Below are 19419 nucleotides of genomic sequence, written 5' to 3'. Positions count from 1 at the left end.
TTGCATGAACCTGGGAGGTGGAGGTTGCAGTGAGCCAAGATTGTGCCACTGTAAGCCAGCTTGGGCGACAGAGCGAGACTCAAAAAAAAAAAAAAAAAAAAAAAAAGGAAGAAAAATTGTATTAATCCAATCTTTATTCTTCCACTGAATGTACATGTATTTAAATGAACTTTTCTTTCTAGGTCACAACTGGCAACAGTAAACTTCTTCAAGGAGACTCAGTCAAAAGCACCTATTTCATAAAGAAGCACTTTAAGATTAACTTGCAAGTAAGGATTCATTATCTTTTATTCTAAATATTTTAATGTTATGTTGAGAAGCATATACATTAAAGTAGAACTATTTACTTGATAGTAGTAATTTATACTTTTGAAGCTAACACCAAAATGTTATCCTACATTTTACACTGACCTATTTTTCCACATAGTAAGAATATCTACCATTGAAGCAATATAGAAAAATACTAAGAAATGACCTATCCCAATAAGAAATTATTTCTTTACCTTTGGCCAATATGAGGCTGCCAGCATATATCCACCTTGTAAGATATAAGCAGACTCTGGTGTCCCATTGTTCATCTGAAAACTATCCTGAGTCTCATCCTGCGTAGTGCTCAGTGATGCGACGCTTTCTTCATCATAGGCTTTCATGTGAGTAGTACTTTCCGCTAAGAACAATTATAATCATATTTTTTAAAGGCTACATAAAATAGTTTTATATAGAAAGATCTTATATAATTATTCAGAAACATCTTATAATTATAATGTGTAAACATCTTATACAAGAAAGATCTTATATAATTATTCAGAAAATGAAAATGTTAGAAGTAAAAACAAATGATAAAAAAAGGGAAGAAAATCATTTAGGATATAAAAAAAGTACCTATCATTATTAGACAGGGTCTTGCTGTGTCGCACAGCCTGGACAGAACTCCTAGACTCAAGCAATACTCCTGCCTCAGCCTCTCAAGTAGCTTGGATTACAGGTGTGCACTACGCCTGACTTCATTACTCATTATTTTGAAAACAACTCCTGATTGGTAGACTTCATCTGGATTGGCAGAACTATAAATACCTGATGAGGATACCACAAGGATCTCTTGATGAGGTGACTCCTATAACTCTTAGAATTGGGCCTGTTCCTTGCGGCAACCCTGAAAGTTATGCCTATGGAGTTGTTATAAGGACCCCAGCTCCTGCTCATGTTTAATTGGGCTCATTTTCTTGTCCCTGAACTGGTGGACTGCTGCAACGGCTCCTGCAGAAGGGGACCACCAAACATTGTTCTGCTGACAAGCATTTGTCATGGCTGACAAATGGCTTATGATATTCTAATTGGTCTAAGACTCTTGGTGACTGCTATATAATATTATCTTTTACTTGTTCACTAATCAACTTGTTCCTGGGGAAAATATAATATTCAATTTAAGACAATCACAAAGAAATAAAACTATTGTATAAAATTTCTAATTAAATTGCCTGATTACTTTGCAATGCCTTGAATATTGAATAGGGAATTTGTATCAGTAACTCTAGTTTTCTTCTCAATTGCTTTCCTAAGAAAATTTGTATATATAAAACTTAAGCAAACAGGCCAGGTGCAGTGGCTTACGCCTGTAATCCCAGCACTTTGGGAGGCTAAGGCAGGCGGATCACCTAAGGTCAGGAGTTCAAGACTGGCCTGGCCAACACAGTGAAACCCTGTCTCTACAAAAATACAAAAATTAGCTGGACATGGTGGTGGATGCCTGTAATCCTAGCTACTCAGGAGGCTGAGGCAGGAGAATTGCTTGAACCCGGGAGGCGGAGGTTGCGGTGAGCTGAGATCATGCCATTGCACTCCAGCCTAGGCGACAGAGCAAGACTCCATTTCAAAACAAAAAAAAAACACCTTAGGCAAACAATTTTAAACATCCTTAAGTTACCTGAAGCAAGTTCTTTTCATTTTCACTTGAAAAGTTTTATTAGGCCGGGCCTGGTGGCTCATGCCTGTAATCCCAGCACTTTGGGAGGCTGAGGTGGGCAAATCACCTGAGGTCGGGAGTTTGAGATCAGCCTGACCAACATGGAGAAACCCAGTCTCTACTAAAAATACACATGGTGGCACATGCCTGTAATCCCAGCTACTTGGGAGGCTGAGGCAGGAGAGTCGCTTGAACCCAGGAGGTAGAGGTTGAAGTGAGCTGAGATTGCACCATTGCACTCCAGCCTGGGCAACAAGAGCGAAACTCTGTCTCAAAAAAAAAAAAAAGAAAAGTTATCTTAAAAATGTAGAATTATTTTATGCATAGTACCTCGTTTTTGGGCTTCCTCTTCATCACTGTCGCTTTCTTCTGATGAAGATGAAGAGGAGGAGGAGGAGGAAGAGGTAGAGGAGGAGGATGAAGAAGATGCTGAAGAACAAGATGAAGATGAAGAAGAACTAGAGCCTGATCGAGAGTGGGAGCAAGAAGAGGAGGACGATGAGGAAGAAGATGATCTGGAAGAACAGGATGATCTCTCAGAATCTGAGTCAGAATCAGAGCTGGATTCCGATCCTCTTTTGTGGACTCTTGGTTTCTTAGAAGCTGGGTTTGGAGTTAGGGGTTCCGTTCTGGCTGCAACCATGCGTCTGTCTGTTTCATTTTTTCCACCAGATTTCTGGTCTCCAGTAGCCTGTGGTAAAACACCATTCTTTGGACTTACAGGCTCAGATTTTATTAGTGTCCTGGTTTCCACAGAAGACATAGATTCTTCTTCAGAAGACTGAGGCTCCTCTTTAAGGTTTTCACTTTTAACTTTCATCTCCTCTAGAATAATACCTTTAGCATCTAGGAGCCTAGGTAGAGAGGTAAGAGGAGAAGCAGAAAGTGCTACTTGATATTGCTGTAAAAGTGGGGTAGAAGTCCTTGAATGAGCTATCTTACTTTGACTGTAGCTCCTCTGAGCTGCCATAAATGAGAGTTCAGGATCACGAAGAATGTGATAGTCTGTTCGGCTCACCCCATGTTTGGCAGCACCAATAAGCAAATCCCTATCATGAGGGCCACATTCCCACCAGACTGGTAAATCTGGATTTGGATGACAAAGCTTTAAGCGTTCAAACAACTGTGGATGTCGAAGGGCCTGTTCCCGTACTTTCCTTAGAAGTTCAATGCGATACAAAGTCCTAGAAGCACGTTCTTCTGTGATGGGCTGGATAAAAATATTTGGATCCACCAATTCTACATATTGAAAAAAGGACAAAAATATTAATCTCAAAAATCCTCTATTTATAAATAAATCATTATAAACACATCTTTATATATTTATAACAATACCGTTTCTAAAATGTGCCTCCATGTAATATCACTGTATAGTTCCTAGAATTTCTTTTCAGTGAGAAAAAATTCAGTGAGGATTTTGAAATTCTGAAATTCCAGTGAGGAGAAAGTTATAAAAATAAGTACTAAAAATCATGTAACATAAAACACTGGATGTTAATGGCTGGATGTAAATGTAATGTTAATGTAGGATTATTTTGGAAGTACATTAATAGAACTGGGAATTTTCTTTTAAGAAATTCCCTATGACCTATGCATTTAATAACACTTGTCTTAAAGACACAAACACTTGCTCAAACTCACTTATAAATATAAATTAGAACTGTTCAGGGTTGTCCAATCTTTTGGCTTCCCTGGACTGCATTGTAAGAAGAATTGTATTGGGCCACATATAAAATACACTAACACTAATGGTAGCTGATGAGCTTAAAAAAATTGCAAAAAAAAAAAAACCCCAAAAAATGACCTCATGATATTTTAAGAAAGTTTACAAATTTGTGTTGGGCCGCATTCAAAGCTGTCCTGGGCCACGGGCTGGACAAGCTTGTGTTAAGTGATACTCCATAAACAAATGTAAGCTGGCATATCTCAAACTGCAAAAGGGAACAGGACATTGGAATGAACTCACAGGGGCAACAAGGGCTTTCTCAAATTTCTAGGGAAACACAGCCACATCTTTCAAACACTGTACAAATTACTAGCTTGAGACAGTTTAGTTTCAACATGAGCTCATGCTACCTCCCCTTTGATAAGGTTATGCCTTTGCAAAAGTGGGTTACTGACACTTGGGCAGTACTCAAGAAATACAGGCTTGCTGAAATAATGCAGGGACCAACATAAGCAGCTCCTAATGCCAAATACGGAACAATCTGAGCAATAAATAAAAACAATACTGGATTGTAACCTATAGAGTAAGTATCCATGAATCCATACTGGTATGAATAAATAACTGATTATTAAATAGACGAGAGAGAAGGAAACATCCTTTCTTACAGCAGAATTCCACAGAAAAAACTGCTGTAGACAAGATTTAGTATCTGGAAGATACTAAAAATCAATGGGTGAAAGTTTCAGAAGAAACAAGATTTGTGAAGCTTAAGATATTTGTTAATTACAGTATTTTTACGCTGGCCAAATGTGGCATAAACTACCTTAACCACACAATTAAAGTCAACATCATCAGTAATAAGACATACTGACATCACCAATCCCTTGATACTACATTCTGAGAACACATCATTTCTGTGGCACTCTTGCCAAAAATGCATGACCTCAATCCACTCATGTAAAAACATAAGACAAGCTCAAATTGAGGGATACACAGCTAAATAACTGATCAACACTTTTCAAAGGTATCAAAGTCATTAAAAATAAGGAATAGCTGAGAACCTGTTACAGACTGCAGGAAGCTAACGAGAAAGAAAAAGCAAATACACTGTAGGATCTTGGAACAAAAAAGAACATTAGTTGAAAAATTGGTAAAACTAAAATAAGTATTTAGTTTAATTAATGGCATTAATGTTAATTTCCTGTTTTGATAATTATACTATAATTACTCTGATAAAATGTTAACATTAAGAGAGGAAGGGCCGGGCACAGTGGCTCACGCCTGTAATCCCAGCACTTTGGGAGGCCGAGGCGGGTGGATCATGAGGTCAGGATGTTGAGACCATCCTGGCTAACACAGTGAAACACCGTCTCTACTAAAAAAAAACCAAAAAATTAGCCAGGCATGGTGGCGGGCGCCTGTAGTCCCAGCTACTCAGGAGGCTAAGGCAGGAGAATGGCGTGAACCCGGGGCGGAGCTTGCAGTGAGCCGAGATCACGCCACTGCACTCCAGCCTAGATGACAGAGCGAGACTCCGTCTCAAAAAAAAAAAAAAAAAAAAAAAAGAGATAGGAAGGGTGAGAGATAGATGGAAACTCCTTGTACATTTTTTGCACTCTTCTGTAATTTTAAAAGTAGTTCAAAACAAAAAAACGTGAAAAAAAAATCAAGAACCATGCAAAAATCAACATGGAGCAGGAAACAAGGTGGGAAGTACACAGTCTACTTCTAAGATTTGAAAAGTTATACAGTGCCCAACCAGTGCACACATTTGATTAGTAATTATGGCTACTTAAGAAAGAAGTATTATTTTTTCTTTGAGTGTGTTTTTAAATAATTACTGGATTGTGAGGACATAAATATGTATTGAGCTGTCAGACCTAATTATTCATTAGACAGAAATGTTAGGTAATTCTTCTGGCCTTGAGTGCTGTGAAAAAAATTACTGAGACATTAAGGACACTGTAAAGTGAGGAAATTTGAGAAATGCTCTAAGTAGAACCTCAACCTCACTCACATTTTTTTTAACAAAGCATTAATATGAAATCAATTTTACATTTGATCTTAGCCAAAAGGCTAAGAGAAGCAACTGAAATTTAACATGACATAAAAGCAAAACATAATATTATTTAACATAGACCAATTATTGTCCCATTTATCTTATATTCTATTAACATGAATCATCATTTGAGATGTGAATAAGGTTTTGTTTTTTTTTTTCTTTTTTTGAGACAGAGGCTTGCTCTATCGCCCATGCTGGAGTAGAATGGTGCGATCTTGGCTCACTGCAACCTCCGCCTCCTGGGCTCAAGCGATTCTCATGCCTTGGCCTCCCGAACAGCTGGGATTACGGGTGCCCGCCACCACGCCCAACTAATTTTTGTATTTTTAGTATAAACAGGGTTTCACCATGTTGCCCCACCAGCCTTGACCTCCCAAAATGTAGGGATTACAGGCGTAAGCCATCATGTCTGGTCTGAGATGTGAATAATGTTATTGAACCAACAAAACAATGGGAATATCCAAGCAATGCATGTGTGCCTGCACTGGTTTATGAGGGATGTCCAGCACGCATCTCACTTGAACACTGCAGGTCTGCACTCTTCCTGCAAATGGGACCATGTTTGATTATTATAAAAGAACAGTTACCTAGAATTTTCTTTCAATTTCTATTAACATACAAATAGGTTTTTCTTATCCATTAAAAAGTCTCCAAGCCATTTTTGCATTAATCAAGCTGACATCATAAAGCCATTGCCACCTTCTAGCTTGAATGATATGTTCATTTTTTAATGCTATGATTACATAGCATTATTTAGGGTGATACAGTTCTCCTGCTTCTATAATACCTATGTTAATCTTCCTTTTTTAAAAAAACCAAACTTGTGTAGCATTTTGCATCCATCAGTTGGAAGCAGGATGGAAATAAACACACTTAGATAATTCTTTTTTTTTTTTTGAGACGGAGTCTCACTCTGTCACCCAGGCTGGAGTGCAATGACGCGATCTCAGCTCACTGCAATCTCCACCTCCCAGGTTCAAGCGATTCTCCTGCCTCAGCCTCCCGAGTAGCTGGGATTACAGGTCCGTGCCACTATACCCAGCTAATTTTTTGTATCTTTAGTAGAGATGGGATTTCACCATGTTGGCCAGGATGGTCTCGACCTCCTGACCTTGTGATCCACCTGCCTTAGCCTCCCAAAGTGTTGGGATTACAGGCATGAGTCACTTGCGCTGGCCACACTGAGACAATTCTTAACAAAAGAGACATTCAAATTAACATTTGAATTATCTTTTAAACATTTGAATTTATCTTTAAAAAACAGTTAAAATGACAAGCTGTTTGTCTTCTAATGTGCATTTTAAACTAAAGTAAATATGATACTTATAACAAAGGTTGGTGTTGTAGGTTTCTGGCTTGTAGACAGAGCTAAGCAAATTTTTATAGAGAGGATTTCCAGAGTGGTGGCTGTTGTGAGGCAAGTGGTATTACTTACTATTTGTGTGCTCTCCACTATAAAGCTATAGAATGGGAAGCCCAGGACCAAATGTAAGCTGAAAGCTTCTTGCGTCTCTTCAAACTGCTTGTCCACGGCCAGAGAGAAAGCCTGGTGTAGCCTGGACATACAGTGTATGAGCCAGAAAAAGGAGTTTCCTCAGGAACTGGCCATGGAGGCCTTTGATCTTCTTTGAAATGTCACTCAAAAGGAAGCTCAATTTTGACACATTGTTTTCAATGAAGCCAATCATCTCCAGCTTTTGGAGGGTTAAAAGCTGCTGAGGAGGGTATATGACTTGTCACTTGACAAGTTCTTCCAAACAAAAAAGGTAAATTTTGAAGATGGCTGCTGCAGAGCACAGACCAATACACTGTGTGATAGCAGACCTGTCCACAAAAGTCATGTCAATCTTCACGGTGATGTTGGGAAGTAGTTGGAATCACTACATTAAAATGCCTTTTAATTTAATTTGGGTCAAGACAGTGTTGACCATGCCAATGGTGCCTGATGGCTTTCATTATGGGTGGCTGTGAGACTTTCTATCTCATCAATCAGTGAAAATGCCACAGCATCTTTATAATCAATCAAATCTTAAATCTTCTGGAACATCTTAGTTATCAGCTTGTCACTTTTGGAAAACTGCTTAGAAAAGAGGCTAGGGCTATTTATTTCAATTAATTGGCCATACTGATACCTGCTTGAAAGTTTAATAGTCAACTTCTGGGCTAATGCTTTACATAGGAATGTTTTTCCAGTTCCTGGAGGACCCTGCAGCAGCACCACCTGGTTCCAGGTGCTGAGGCTGCTGTTGACATTCTTGTCTGAAAATGGTAAGGTTGTAATCATATAATCAAGGTGTGATTTGACTTCCCACATCAGACACTAGGCTGTTCCAAAGCCCATGGGATTTGGCTGCAGGCAGAACCCTGTGATTTGCCACAATTCTATCTTCTGTCTCTTCCTCCAAATTTTCACTGCTAGGGCCATCTTCATTCTGCTGGAAGATGTGAAGTGCAATAGTGCATGCACTCAAATCAATGAGCTATGGGTCTTTAACCTTTAATTCTGTGTCAACAATAGAATCCTGCATATTCCTGGTCAGAAAGGGTTCATCAACCAGTCCACGTATAATCACCAAACACACTATTATGTTTTGTGAGTAAACTTTCTGTTCATTTATTTTAGGGACAAGGTCTGTTGCTCGAGATCAAGTGCAGTGGTGTCATCATGGGTCACTGCAGCCTCGACCTTCTGGGTCCTAGTCCTGGGTCTTGGGTCCAGGTCCTGGGTCCTGCCTTAGCCTCTCAAGTAGCTGGGACCACAGTCATGCACCACTACATGTGGCTATTTTTTTTTGTTTTTGTAAACATGGGGTCTCCCTATGTTGCCCTGGTTTGTCTCAAACTTCTGGGCTCAAGTGATCCTCGTACCTTGGCCTCCCAAAGTGCTGGGATTACAGGCGTGAGCCATTGTGCCCAGCCTGGTGAGTATCTTTCTAACACTCAGCTTTATGTCTTTTTTTTTTCTTTTTTGCAGTGCTGCCTCTGTACTGATGCACCTCCATGTGGACTGTCCGTGACTTGGCCACGCAGGGCAGTGCCTGCTTTGGGTTGCCCACAGCCTTCCCCATGGTGCCACTGGAAGGAGTGGGGTCCTGGCCTGAGCCTGGCCACCACCGCCTCATGCCCCTGCCTCAAATATCCTTACTCACATTTCTGAGGAAGCCCTACATTTTCAAAGATTATTTAGTAATTAGCCCTTTCCCTTTTAAAACTAGAATCAAAAGTGATAAATATATTCATATCACTATATCATTGATGGGAATTAAGAAAATTTTTTAAAAATGAGGGCCTCTTGCCAACTATAAATGACACAATATTTTGCTTTATCTGTCATTTTAAACTCATTTATGGTTTTCCAGTAGACCTGAAAACAGACTGAAATCTACTCTGAATTACCTAGTAATCAAGGGATTGGCTATTCCATTCAGTGAACTGACAAAAAAATCTGTTAGGAAATACATTTAAAACAAGTAAGGAAATCTGTTTACTATAAAACAGGAATAGCAGGCCATTGGGTTTAGCAGTCAGAAATCATACACAACAAAGAATGGAGACAATGGTTCATGACATAGCATTACTGAGAAGAACTGTTGACAGGATGAGCTATGTCTCTGGGCTTTGAAGACAATGAAATGCATCCCAGAACAATTCGTTAGTTGAGTTGCATCAACACCTCTGCTTAGTAGTCTTCTGTGAAGATGGCCCTGGGAGATCTTTTCTAGAAAATTCTTTAAAATGTTTTATGAGTGGGGGCTTCATTCCTTGTAAAATTATTTAGGTAAATAAACCCTCTAGTGCAATTCCTCTAAGATGGACTGAAAATATAGGTTAGTTCTGTTTAACAAAAGCAATCCTTTATCTTCCACCACCTCCTAATAATAAATCTATCACTAAACTCTACCTATTTTCTTAAAACTCCATGTATACCTTTATTCTCTTTAGATCACATTTTAATAGCAGGATTAAAGAATAGGGGATCTTTAAGCTAGTTTATTTACAATTCTAAAAAATTATTGACAAGTTGAATTAGATAGTATTGAAATTTCACATAAAAGAGACAAATTGGAAATTTCTGAATTTTAGTGATTTTTGCTTCTTTGACCGAAACAAGGAAAAAAAAAGAAATTTTATACATACCTTCTTTGGAAGGAAGACGACAAACCCTCCGACACATGGACATGAATGCATACAAATATTTTTCCAAACTATCATCAGTTTTCTTATGTAGCCTAGCCATAGCTCTAAATTTTGTCCAATCAAACTGGCCTCTGTCAGGGTCAAAAACGACTCCAAATGTAGATACAACCCTATAAAAGTCAGCTTCTTCTCTTCTTGTCCATCTGTTTTGAGTCAGATTAAAACAAAAACCACACTGGTCACTAAAATTAATATTAATACTAAATATAATTACTATAATACAAACTTAAAACATTTCAAGTACCTAACACTATAGGATTAAATACAAGATTGCTGCCTTGTAAAACATTTTAAAATGCTAGTTAACTCATCTATCCAGCCATACGTTTTTTTAAAAAATTTACTTTTAATGGGCCGGGAGCAGTGGCTCACGCTTGTAATCCCAGCACTTTGGGAGGCTGAGGCAGGCAGATCACGAGGTCACGAGATCGAGACCATCCTGGCTAACACGGTGAAACCTCGTCTCTACTAAAAATACAAAAATAAAATTAGCTGGGCATGGTGGTCAGCGCCTGTAGTCCCAGCTACTTGGGAGGCTGAGGCAGGAGAATGGCGTGAACCCAGGAGGCGGAGCTTGCAGTGACATGAGATTACGCCACTGCACTCCAGCCTGGGCAACAGAGCGAGACTCTGTCTCAAAAAAAAAAAAAAAGAAAAACAATCACTTTTAATATTTAAGGATGTGTGCCTGTGACACAGCCTCAGGAGGTCCTGATTACATGTGTCCCCAACGTACTTTTAAAAGTATACACTATTCCTTCAGACAATAACAGTGTTTTGCATTTTTACTATGTGAGAAAATAAGCACAGGATACAAAATCATATAAGATGACACTACCCTTCAGGAAAAAGATAAAATCAAACACATTTATAGTATAAGGTGATGGCTTATATTTGTATGAGTTAAAGAAACCAAAATTTTCAGGAGAGCACAGAAGATAGAAGGATTAGTTCAGACTTGATAATCAAGAAAGGCATCACAGAGTAAGACGCATTTCAGATGGGACAAGGCGAAGGTTAGGGAAAGCTAGGAAGAAAGCACAGAGTAAGCAAAGAGGGAGTGCTCCATATTGTAGGGGAAGGATGAGTATTCCAGATTGACAAGGATATGGCTTATATTGGGGACAACGCCAGATAGGGTTTGGGTCAGATTATGAAATGCCCTAAATGCCTGGGTAAAAGTAATCTCTTTCAGTTGAAAGCTCCTGATGCTTTGAAATGGTAATATTATCATCATGCACCACAGATCTGCAAACCTCAGTGCATGTGTAGAACCCTGTCCTTGCTTAACTCACAGGATTGTTGTGTAAATGAGAAAAAACATATTGGAAAGACCTTTGAAAAATGTGAATGGGCCATTTTTATCATAGTGATACATTAAGAAGATTAATTTAATTATGATGTAAAAATAGTTAGCTTGGGAAACCCAAGTCATTCAATCTGCATAATAAGAATAAAAATGGGAAAAATGATTAATTGAAAGACTACACAGGACAAAAAATATGACAGAGTGCCCACTCCCAAGAAGATACAATTGAGAAAGACATAGAAAGGAAGAGTTGAATTTCATTACAGTATCTTTTATTATTGTGACAAACAAGTAGTTTACTTAGATGAGTTGCTATGTGAGTACAAAAAATAGAATACTGTGAGCTAGACTGGTTTAAAAAATTAATAGAAGAGGCCAGGTGCAGTGGCTCATGCCTGTAATCCCAGCACTTTGGGAGGCTGAGGCAGACGGACCACTTGAGGTCAGGAGTTCAAGACAAGCCTGGCCAACATGGTGAAACCCAGTCTCTACTAAATATACAAAAATTAGCGAGGCATAGTGATGCACACCTGTAGTCTCAGCCACTCTGGAGGCTGAGGCAGGAGAATCGCTTGAACCCCGGAGGCAGAGGCTGCAGTGAGCCACGATTGTGCCACTTTACTCCAGTCTGGGTGACGGAGGGAGACTCCGTCTCAAGAAAAAAAAAATTATTCGAGGAAATGGGCCATATGCTGAGCTCTGAAGGATGGGCTAGGTGTGAAATAAACAGGTAGAAAGGGTGTTCCAGGTGACAGAAACAATATAGGCTAGGGTATGAAGTCAAGAATAAGTAGAGCACTCTGGCTGAGGGAAAAGAAGTGGATAAAGTTAGAAATGCATATTAAAACCAAAAATGAAGAGACCTTCAAACTTAGGCTTAAGAACTTAACACTTTTTACCTATACTAAATAAGGAGCCATCGAATATTATGATAAAACTAATATTGTAGGAAGATTAATCCCAATTCAACAGATGGAGGGAAAATTTGTAGTAGATTAAAGACGGTCACAAATGCTTTGCCACTCTTCCCATTAACAGGTAGAATCTATTTCCCTTTTCCCTAAATCTGGGCTGGCCTTGTGGCTTTTTCTGACCAACAGAGGGTGGCAAAAATGACATTTTGTAACTACTGAGACTGGGTCATAAGAAATCTGCAGCCTCTGCCTTTCTACTTGGAATAGTCCCTCTCGGGATATGAGCTCCCAGCTGGCAGCTAGCACCAACTGTTAAGTCGTATGAGTGAGGCTACTGTGGCTCTTTGGCTCTTCTAGGTATCTCAGAAACCCAGCCAACAGCATACAATGCAGAAGCAGCACCTGAATCAACTCACAGAATTGGGAGAAATAAAAAATTAATGCTGTTTTAAAGCATTGTGTTTTGGGGTAGTTTGTTATGCAACAATAGATAACAAAAACAGTTCATTTACAGAGTCAGTAGTATTTGAAAATTATGACTAAGATAACTAAAATCTTAAGTGTCAGACTAAATTTTAAGTATGATCAATGTGCTACAAATGAAATAACAAATGAACAATTTATCAAAAGAACAATATATCTTCCAGAGAACATCCAAGGACATGGGTAACAAGGAAGTCAGGTTATGCCAAAGATAGCTATTCTTTCCCATGTACTCTATTCAAGAAGTTAAAGCTTGTGGAATGAGAGAAGTTTGCCTGTCTTTTTAACAAGGTCGCTTGCAATTTGTTCCCTTTGACTTCAGTAGTTCCAAGGATTTGCTTCTGAATAAAGGAATGTATGCTTTCCATACATTTTTATATTTCATAAAAGTCTGGATATAAAATATAAAATACGATAGAATGGAATTTAATTAACATAAACTTTTGTTCTACTGATAATTCTTTTATTTATTTTTTTTTTTTTTGAGATGGTCTCACTCTGTCACTCAGGCTGGAGTTCAGTGGTGTGGTATCAGCTCACTGCAACCTCTGTCTCCTGGGTTCAAGCGATTCTCATGCCTCAGGCTCCTAAGTAGCTGGGATTAAAGGTGCGCACCACCACACCTGGCTAATTTTTGTATTTTTAGTAGAGATGGGGTTTTGCCATGTTAGCCAGGCTGGTCTCGAACTCCTGGCCTCAAGCGATTCACCCACCTCGGCCTCCCAAAGTGCTGGGATTACAGGTGTGAGCCATGGCGCCCGGCCAATGATTCGATTCATGAGTTTGCTCTACACTTTCACTTGTTTCTGCTTTTTGAGACAGTCTTGCTCTGTCACTTAGGCTGCAATGCAGTGGCACAATCACGTGTCACTGCAGCACAGACCTTCCGGGCTCAAGTGATACTCCCACTTTAGTCTCTTGAGTGGCTGGGACCACAGGCATGCGCCACCACACCTGGCTAATTTTTGCATTTTTTGTAGAGATGGGGGTCTCGCTTGGAACTCCTGAGCTCAAGCAATCTTCCCACCTCGGCCTCCCAAAGTGCTGGGATTATAGGCATTAGCCACTGTGCCCAGTTATTTATTTATTTTTTAAATACCTCAGTGTTCCTAAACATGACAAAAAAATGATTAAAGTATGGTTAGTTAACTATAAAACACAATAATCTTTGTAAATTTTACCACACTTACACATATATAAATGTGTTAGTATATGTGTGTACGTGCACAAGGTAGTTTGCTTTGACCAACATTCTATGTATGTTTTCCACAAAGCGTGATAATTGTACCCAGACAGGCTTTGGAATGGACAGCTATATTTACACACAATGCATTAAAAAATTAGTGTTATTGTCTTACCTTTGCTGTCTTTCTATCTTGGCTGCCATTTTAGGATTAAGAGTGGCTTCCTCATAAATAGGCTGCATTACACTGGTAGGCACTGAGAAAGTTGGTTGTATCTGTTGAATTTGTCTGTTTTTATTAGTACGCTGGTATGCAGTGATGAGACGCCTCAAACGTGTGGTTAAAGCTGACTGAGTAGGCCAATATACTTTATCACCCTCCATCAGTTGACCATCTATAGTTAAATAAGTAATAGTAACTAAACAGATACTGTATGAAGCTCACAAAAGTAGCAACTTTACTTTAAAAATTTTTAATTCAATCTATGTGGGAAAAAAACAACCACATTTCTCACAATAAAAGCTTCTTTTAACAATAGCTATAGGAAACATTACAACAAACTTTAAGAGCAGTTCAAAGTAGGTAGAATACAGTGGAATAAAGAGTTGCACAGCAAATACAACTCTTGCATGTCTAGTATATATCACACTGGCTGGCAAATATTCAAGGCTTTAACTTAAATAAACTAAAAGCCAAAGTGAATCCATGAGACACTGAATATTGCAAACGTTTCTCATGGAAGCCTTCTGTATTAAGTTTATCTCAGTTTAATTAGAATCAAAATATTTGAAGTCATTGGGAAGAAACATTTTTAAAATTCAAGATGACAACGATGTAACTTTTAAGTTTTATCCACCTAGTAAGTGTAGGCTCTAATGCTCTATTTCCAAGGTGTAATAGTATAATTATCTATACCATAATCAAGCTGTAATCATTCATACTAAGCAAAAACTACTTTTTCTTTCTTTTTTTTTTTTTTTTTAAGACGGAGTCTCACTCTGTCGCCCAGGCTGGGGTGCAGTGGCCGGATCTCAGCTCACTGCAAGCTCCGCCTCCCGGGTTTATGCCATTCTCCTGCCTCAGCCTTCCGAGTAGCTGGGACTACAGGCGCCCGCCACCTCGCCCGGCTAGTTTTTTGTATTTTTTAGTAGAGGCAGGGTTTCACCGTGTTAGCCAGGATGGTCTCGATCTCCTGACCTCGTGATCCGCCCGTCTTGGCCTCCCAAAGTGCTGGGATTACAGGCTTGAGCCACCGCGCCCAGCCAAAAAAACTACTTTTTCATTCCTAGTTGAACTATGGCAGGGTGAGGCACTGTTCCTCTGGGATGCTGGTGGGAGTGAGTGTACTCTTGTGACAGTGCATTTCTATCTTGATATCAGATGGAAGTAGAAGCAAGACCTGGCACAGAAAGGCTTTGTAGAAACTAGGTGATAAAGAATGACTCTTAATGTCATACAATGAAAAAGAAGTTGAATATATTATTGGATCAACACTTTAATGATGAAATCTCACATACAAGTTTATCAAGTCATAATGTCATCAAAACCTATACTCTATAAAAGCTCAGTGAGTCACTGCCTAAAGATTTTATAACTAAAAGTACTGTTAAATTCCCAGTCAACTAGTATGTCCTATAATGATTACAACTGCAGTCAATAAAAATGTTTATATGTGAAACATTATAAAAGTGTAATAGTTTATTGATCTCATAGTATGATTAGAATATGAATTTACAATAATACTAAGTATAGAAGTAAGTGCAATTTACCTCCATCTGCTATAACAAGATCTCCTGGTGAGGAAACATCATCCTTTTAAAAGAAAACAGAAACTTGTCACAGGGTAATTGGGTCAAGAGATACATAAAAAAAGAAAAGAGAATCAAACTTCTTTGTAATAGAGAGCTGTTTTTCCCCCAATGGAATGTTAAATAATTAATTTAGCAAAAATAAAACTTTTAATTGCTTATTCTCCGTTTTCATCCTTTCACACTTCTCTATTGCTTTTGACAATTAGACAATTATTTACTAAAAGTATTTCCTTTTCTATGATTACTGTTAAGCTAGTTTCTTTTCCTCCAACCTTCCTCTGTGAGTATGCCCTAGGTTTTATTGCTAAGTGTGTTTTTTTCCCCTTTCTTATACCAACTGTTAGATAACTTACTCATTTTCATATCTGGTTATTAGGTAAGCTACAAATCTTTTCCTTTTCAGCCTTAAGCAGTTTGCTTGTGCTGTAGATACAGTTTTTGTCAACAAAGCATCTTTAATTAGCTATTCCAGTATTACCTTATATTCATAACTTTAGCAATTTTATATCAATGACTACTAGTTTCTATTGTTGTTTTAAAAAAGCCTGAAGTTTAGAATCATAATTCCCTTGTAGGTTTCTCTTTTCCTCTGGTTGCTTTTAATATCTTCTCTTTGTTTGGTATATCTTCAATTTCACTGTTATGTTTCTTGGAATGGACTTAGTTTTATTTATCCTGCTAAGACTTACTGTATTTTCTTGAAACTGAGGAGTCATGTATTCATAACATCTGAAAAATTCTCAGCTGCTATGGTGCTTCTTATTCTCTTTAGTCTCTCCTTCTGGAATACCTATTCGATACATGCCAGACGTTATCATGCTATCCTCCTTGTTTCTAAATTTTTTAATACATATTCCACTGTGTTGGTTATTGATTTCAGTCTCTTTGCTCCAAATTTATTGCCTTTCATATTTTTCTTTTTTCTCTTTTTTTTTTTTTCTGAGACAGGGTCTCACTCTGTTGTCCAGGCTGGAGTGCAGTGGCATGAACACACCTCACTGCAGCCTCAACCTTTCGGGCTCAAGCGATCCTCCTGCTTCAGCCTCCTGAGTAGTTGGGACTACAAGCAAGTGTTATCTTTTTTATTTTTTGTAGGGAAGCAGTCTCACTATGTTGCCCAGGCTGGCCCTGAACTTCTGGGCTTAAGCAATCTCTGTTCCTTGGCCTCCCCAAAGTGCTGGATTACAGGAGTGAGCCACTGCATCCAGCTCCTCTCATACTTTTTTTTTTACCTGCTCGAAGAAAATGGTTAAATAGCTCTTTAAATAGTTTTTCCTCTGTCAGTCAGCATGATATAAAGCTTTGTTAGTAAAGCAAACTGGAGAGACACTGTAGGAGGAAAAGGGTTTTCCGTCCTAATTCTGGTGAGCACTTCCATTGCTTAGTTCCCATAGCAAGGCCACTTCCCCAATGCCCAGCCCCCACAATTTGAGCAGTTTCTTTTCTCTGAGACAGGTCTCCCTCTATCACCCAAGAGTGCAGTGGCATAATCTCGGCTCACTGCAACCTCTGCCTCCTGGATTCAAGTGATTCTCCTGCCTCAGCCTCCCAAGTGACTGGGATTACAGGCGCACGCCACCACACCTGGCTAAGTTTTGTATATTTAGTAGAGATGGGGTTTCACCATGTTGGCCAGGCTGGTCTTGAACTCCTGACCTCAAATGATCCACCCACCTTGGCCTCCCAAAGTGCTGGGATTACAGGCATGAGCCACTGTGCCTGGTCAATTGGAGCAGTTTCTTTAGCACCCTTAGCAGCTTTTCCCAGCAACCTCCCTCTTGAGTGGTATTGTGAGCAGAGTGCTTCCAGTGAGACACTTTCCCAGGAAAATCTTCCTTGGCAACCTTACAGGGCAGATTTACAGGCAGTTTCAAAGTGTAGCTTTTTGGCAACTTTTCTGCCATCCAGTGAGACATGGCCATATCCTCCTACCAAAGTCTGGATCTTGGCCCTGATAGGGATGGGACTCTTCCTTGGGAGCTTTATCTGAGTCCTAGGAGTGGTAGATGCTGCTTTTATATGCTATTCCTATATTCTTTAGTCTTTACTTTTTACTAATCTATCACTGTATTATAATAATTCTTTACATTATACATTCCCTGTTCAAATGACTATTTGGGTTATCTCTCCTGATTGGTCCAGACAAATCCATTATGCTATACTGGATAATTTCTTCACATCTGTTTTCCAAATCATTTCTCCCTTCATGAACTGTGTCTAATCTGCTTTTCCAGGAGAATGTTTAATCTGTTTGTTGAGTTTTACATATCAATAAATGTATTTTCCACGTTTTTCTTTCTCTCTCTTTTTTAAGAGATGGGGTCCCATTATATTGCTCAGGTTGGTCTTGAACTCCTGGACTCAAGTGATCCTCCCGCCTTGCCCTCCAAAGTGCTGGGATTACAGGCATGAGCCACATTGCACTCAGCCTTTTCCCACTTTTAAAGTTAAATATCATCTTTTTCACATCTTCCTAGTGTTTTAAAATCATATCTTGTCTTTTGTTCTTGGTTCTTTCTTTAATGTCTTTAATCATTTAAAAATTTACTTTAAAAATTTTCAATAGGATTTTTTTTTTAAATTTCAATAGATATATCAGAAGTTCTCAGGGGTCTAAACTTATTCTTTATTGCTGCTAACATTCACTCATGGTAAATGGTTTCTCAATTATTTTTAAACTTGGGGTTTTTACTTCATTTTATGGAGCGCTTCATCTTTGGGACTCTTGCATAATCTGGGTTGAACTGTTTCTTCCAGGTGCTTTTTGTTTTTACCTGGCACCCTAGATATATTACCAGTCAAGGACTGATCCTTTTTTATATTATACTGAGGGCTCTTGGACCACACAGATAAAGTAAAAGACAAACCATGAACTCAAGAGAAGGTGGGTCTACGGTTACAAATTCTCAAGGGAAACAATAATTTTCTTACCCAAAGTCCATGATGAGATAAATTTCCTTGTTATTTCTCTGTGCTGTTAGTCAGTAATTACTGGCCTTTGAGACTCCTGACCTTATACAGGATTTCGGTTCTCATTGTCCACACACTGAAGCAAGCCTTGTCTCGTGCCCTCATCAAAGCCCCTTAGCTACCAAGTCCAGCAAATCCTACCTGATAGTTTTAGCGTCATTTAGCCTTCTACCACATTCTCATCAATATTAGACATTCTTTGTCTCTTTTAACATCCTTTTTCCCACTCTACAGATTATTTTCTGTACTTTCATCTTCTTCTTTCTTTTGACATTCTACAAACAGAGTACTGAGAACTATGCTTTGGCTACTCAAAAGTCCTTGATGCTCTACCCTCTATCTCAAAACTCTTCATGTAGGTATAGTTTCTAACTCTTGCAGTATATATTTAGTATCTAGTTCTCACTCTCCTTTGGGATTTTGCTCTTGGACACTGTGTTTCTCAGCTCTAAGAAGCAGAGCAGGTGGGCAAGCCCCATTCCATCCACATGTCCAAGCCAGTCCCCATCTTGTCTAGAAGGGGAGATCAGGTGAATTCTGAGTGATTATTTGGGATGTTTGTCAACCCCAGTTGATCACTTACTTAGCTAATCTGAGGAACAGAAGAATTATGTATAACAAAAACAAAAAATAATACAAAAGAAAAAGCAAACACAAGAAACCAAAGAATATCTAAAATTGAGGATTTAAAAATATAATCCAATGCATACCTCTGTATCATCTTTAAAGATGGCTGGGGCAGGTTTGTATTCTGGATCTTCCACATCCCTGTTAAAATACAAACAAATGCTGTAATTACTGTAATGGACTTAAGAGTTCACTTGATAGGACAAACAAAGTCTTGTTGGAGGGTTTTAGTT

At 38.8% G+C, this 19419-nt stretch overlaps 1 protein-coding gene, 1 long non-coding RNA gene and 1 pseudogene across 15 annotated transcripts in view; 1 reads left to right on the top strand and 2 right to left on the bottom strand.

Annotated features, from left to right (window-relative positions):
• LOC105494102 (chromodomain helicase DNA binding protein 9) overlaps positions 1 to 19419 on the bottom strand; it is a 276902-nt gene that overhangs the window by 20705 nt on the left and 236778 nt on the right. For all 11 annotated transcript variants that reach the window (XM_011762222.3, XM_071084529.1, XM_071084531.1 and 8 more), the window contains 6 exons: positions 19270 to 19327; positions 15548 to 15590; positions 13953 to 14172; positions 9829 to 10031; positions 2294 to 3202; positions 504 to 667 (listed from right to left, as the gene is read on the bottom strand). In XM_011762222.3, coding sequence (XP_011760524.1) covers positions 504 to 667; positions 2294 to 3202; positions 9829 to 10031; positions 13953 to 14172; positions 15548 to 15590; positions 19270 to 19327 — 1597 coding nt within the window. The remainder of the gene's footprint in view (positions 1 to 503; positions 668 to 2293; positions 3203 to 9828; positions 10032 to 13952; positions 14173 to 15547; positions 15591 to 19269; positions 19328 to 19419) is intronic.
• Positions 1 to 19419, top strand: part of LOC112428924 (uncharacterized) — a 47225-nt gene that overhangs the window by 26447 nt on the left and 1359 nt on the right. For 2 of the 4 annotated variants that reach the window (XR_011616462.1, XR_011616461.1), the window contains exons 4-5: positions 183 to 269; positions 8666 to 8800. This is a non-coding gene — a long non-coding RNA (uncharacterized lncRNA). Of the gene's footprint in view, positions 1 to 182; positions 270 to 8665; positions 8801 to 19419 lie in introns of those variants that run through there. The other 2 variants (XR_011616465.1, XR_011616464.1) reach the window with 1 other exon arrangement.
• LOC139359876 (pachytene checkpoint protein 2 homolog) lies at positions 3225 to 8813 on the bottom strand (annotated as a pseudogene).

Source organism: Macaca nemestrina, chromosome 18, assembly GCF_043159975.1.
Source record: "Macaca nemestrina isolate mMacNem1 chromosome 18, mMacNem.hap1, whole genome shotgun sequence".
Classification (NCBI taxonomy): Eukaryota; Metazoa; Chordata; class Mammalia; order Primates; family Cercopithecidae; genus Macaca; species Macaca nemestrina.
The sequence above is the reverse complement of the archived record's forward strand: the minus strand, read 5'-3'. Positions and strand labels throughout refer to the sequence as shown.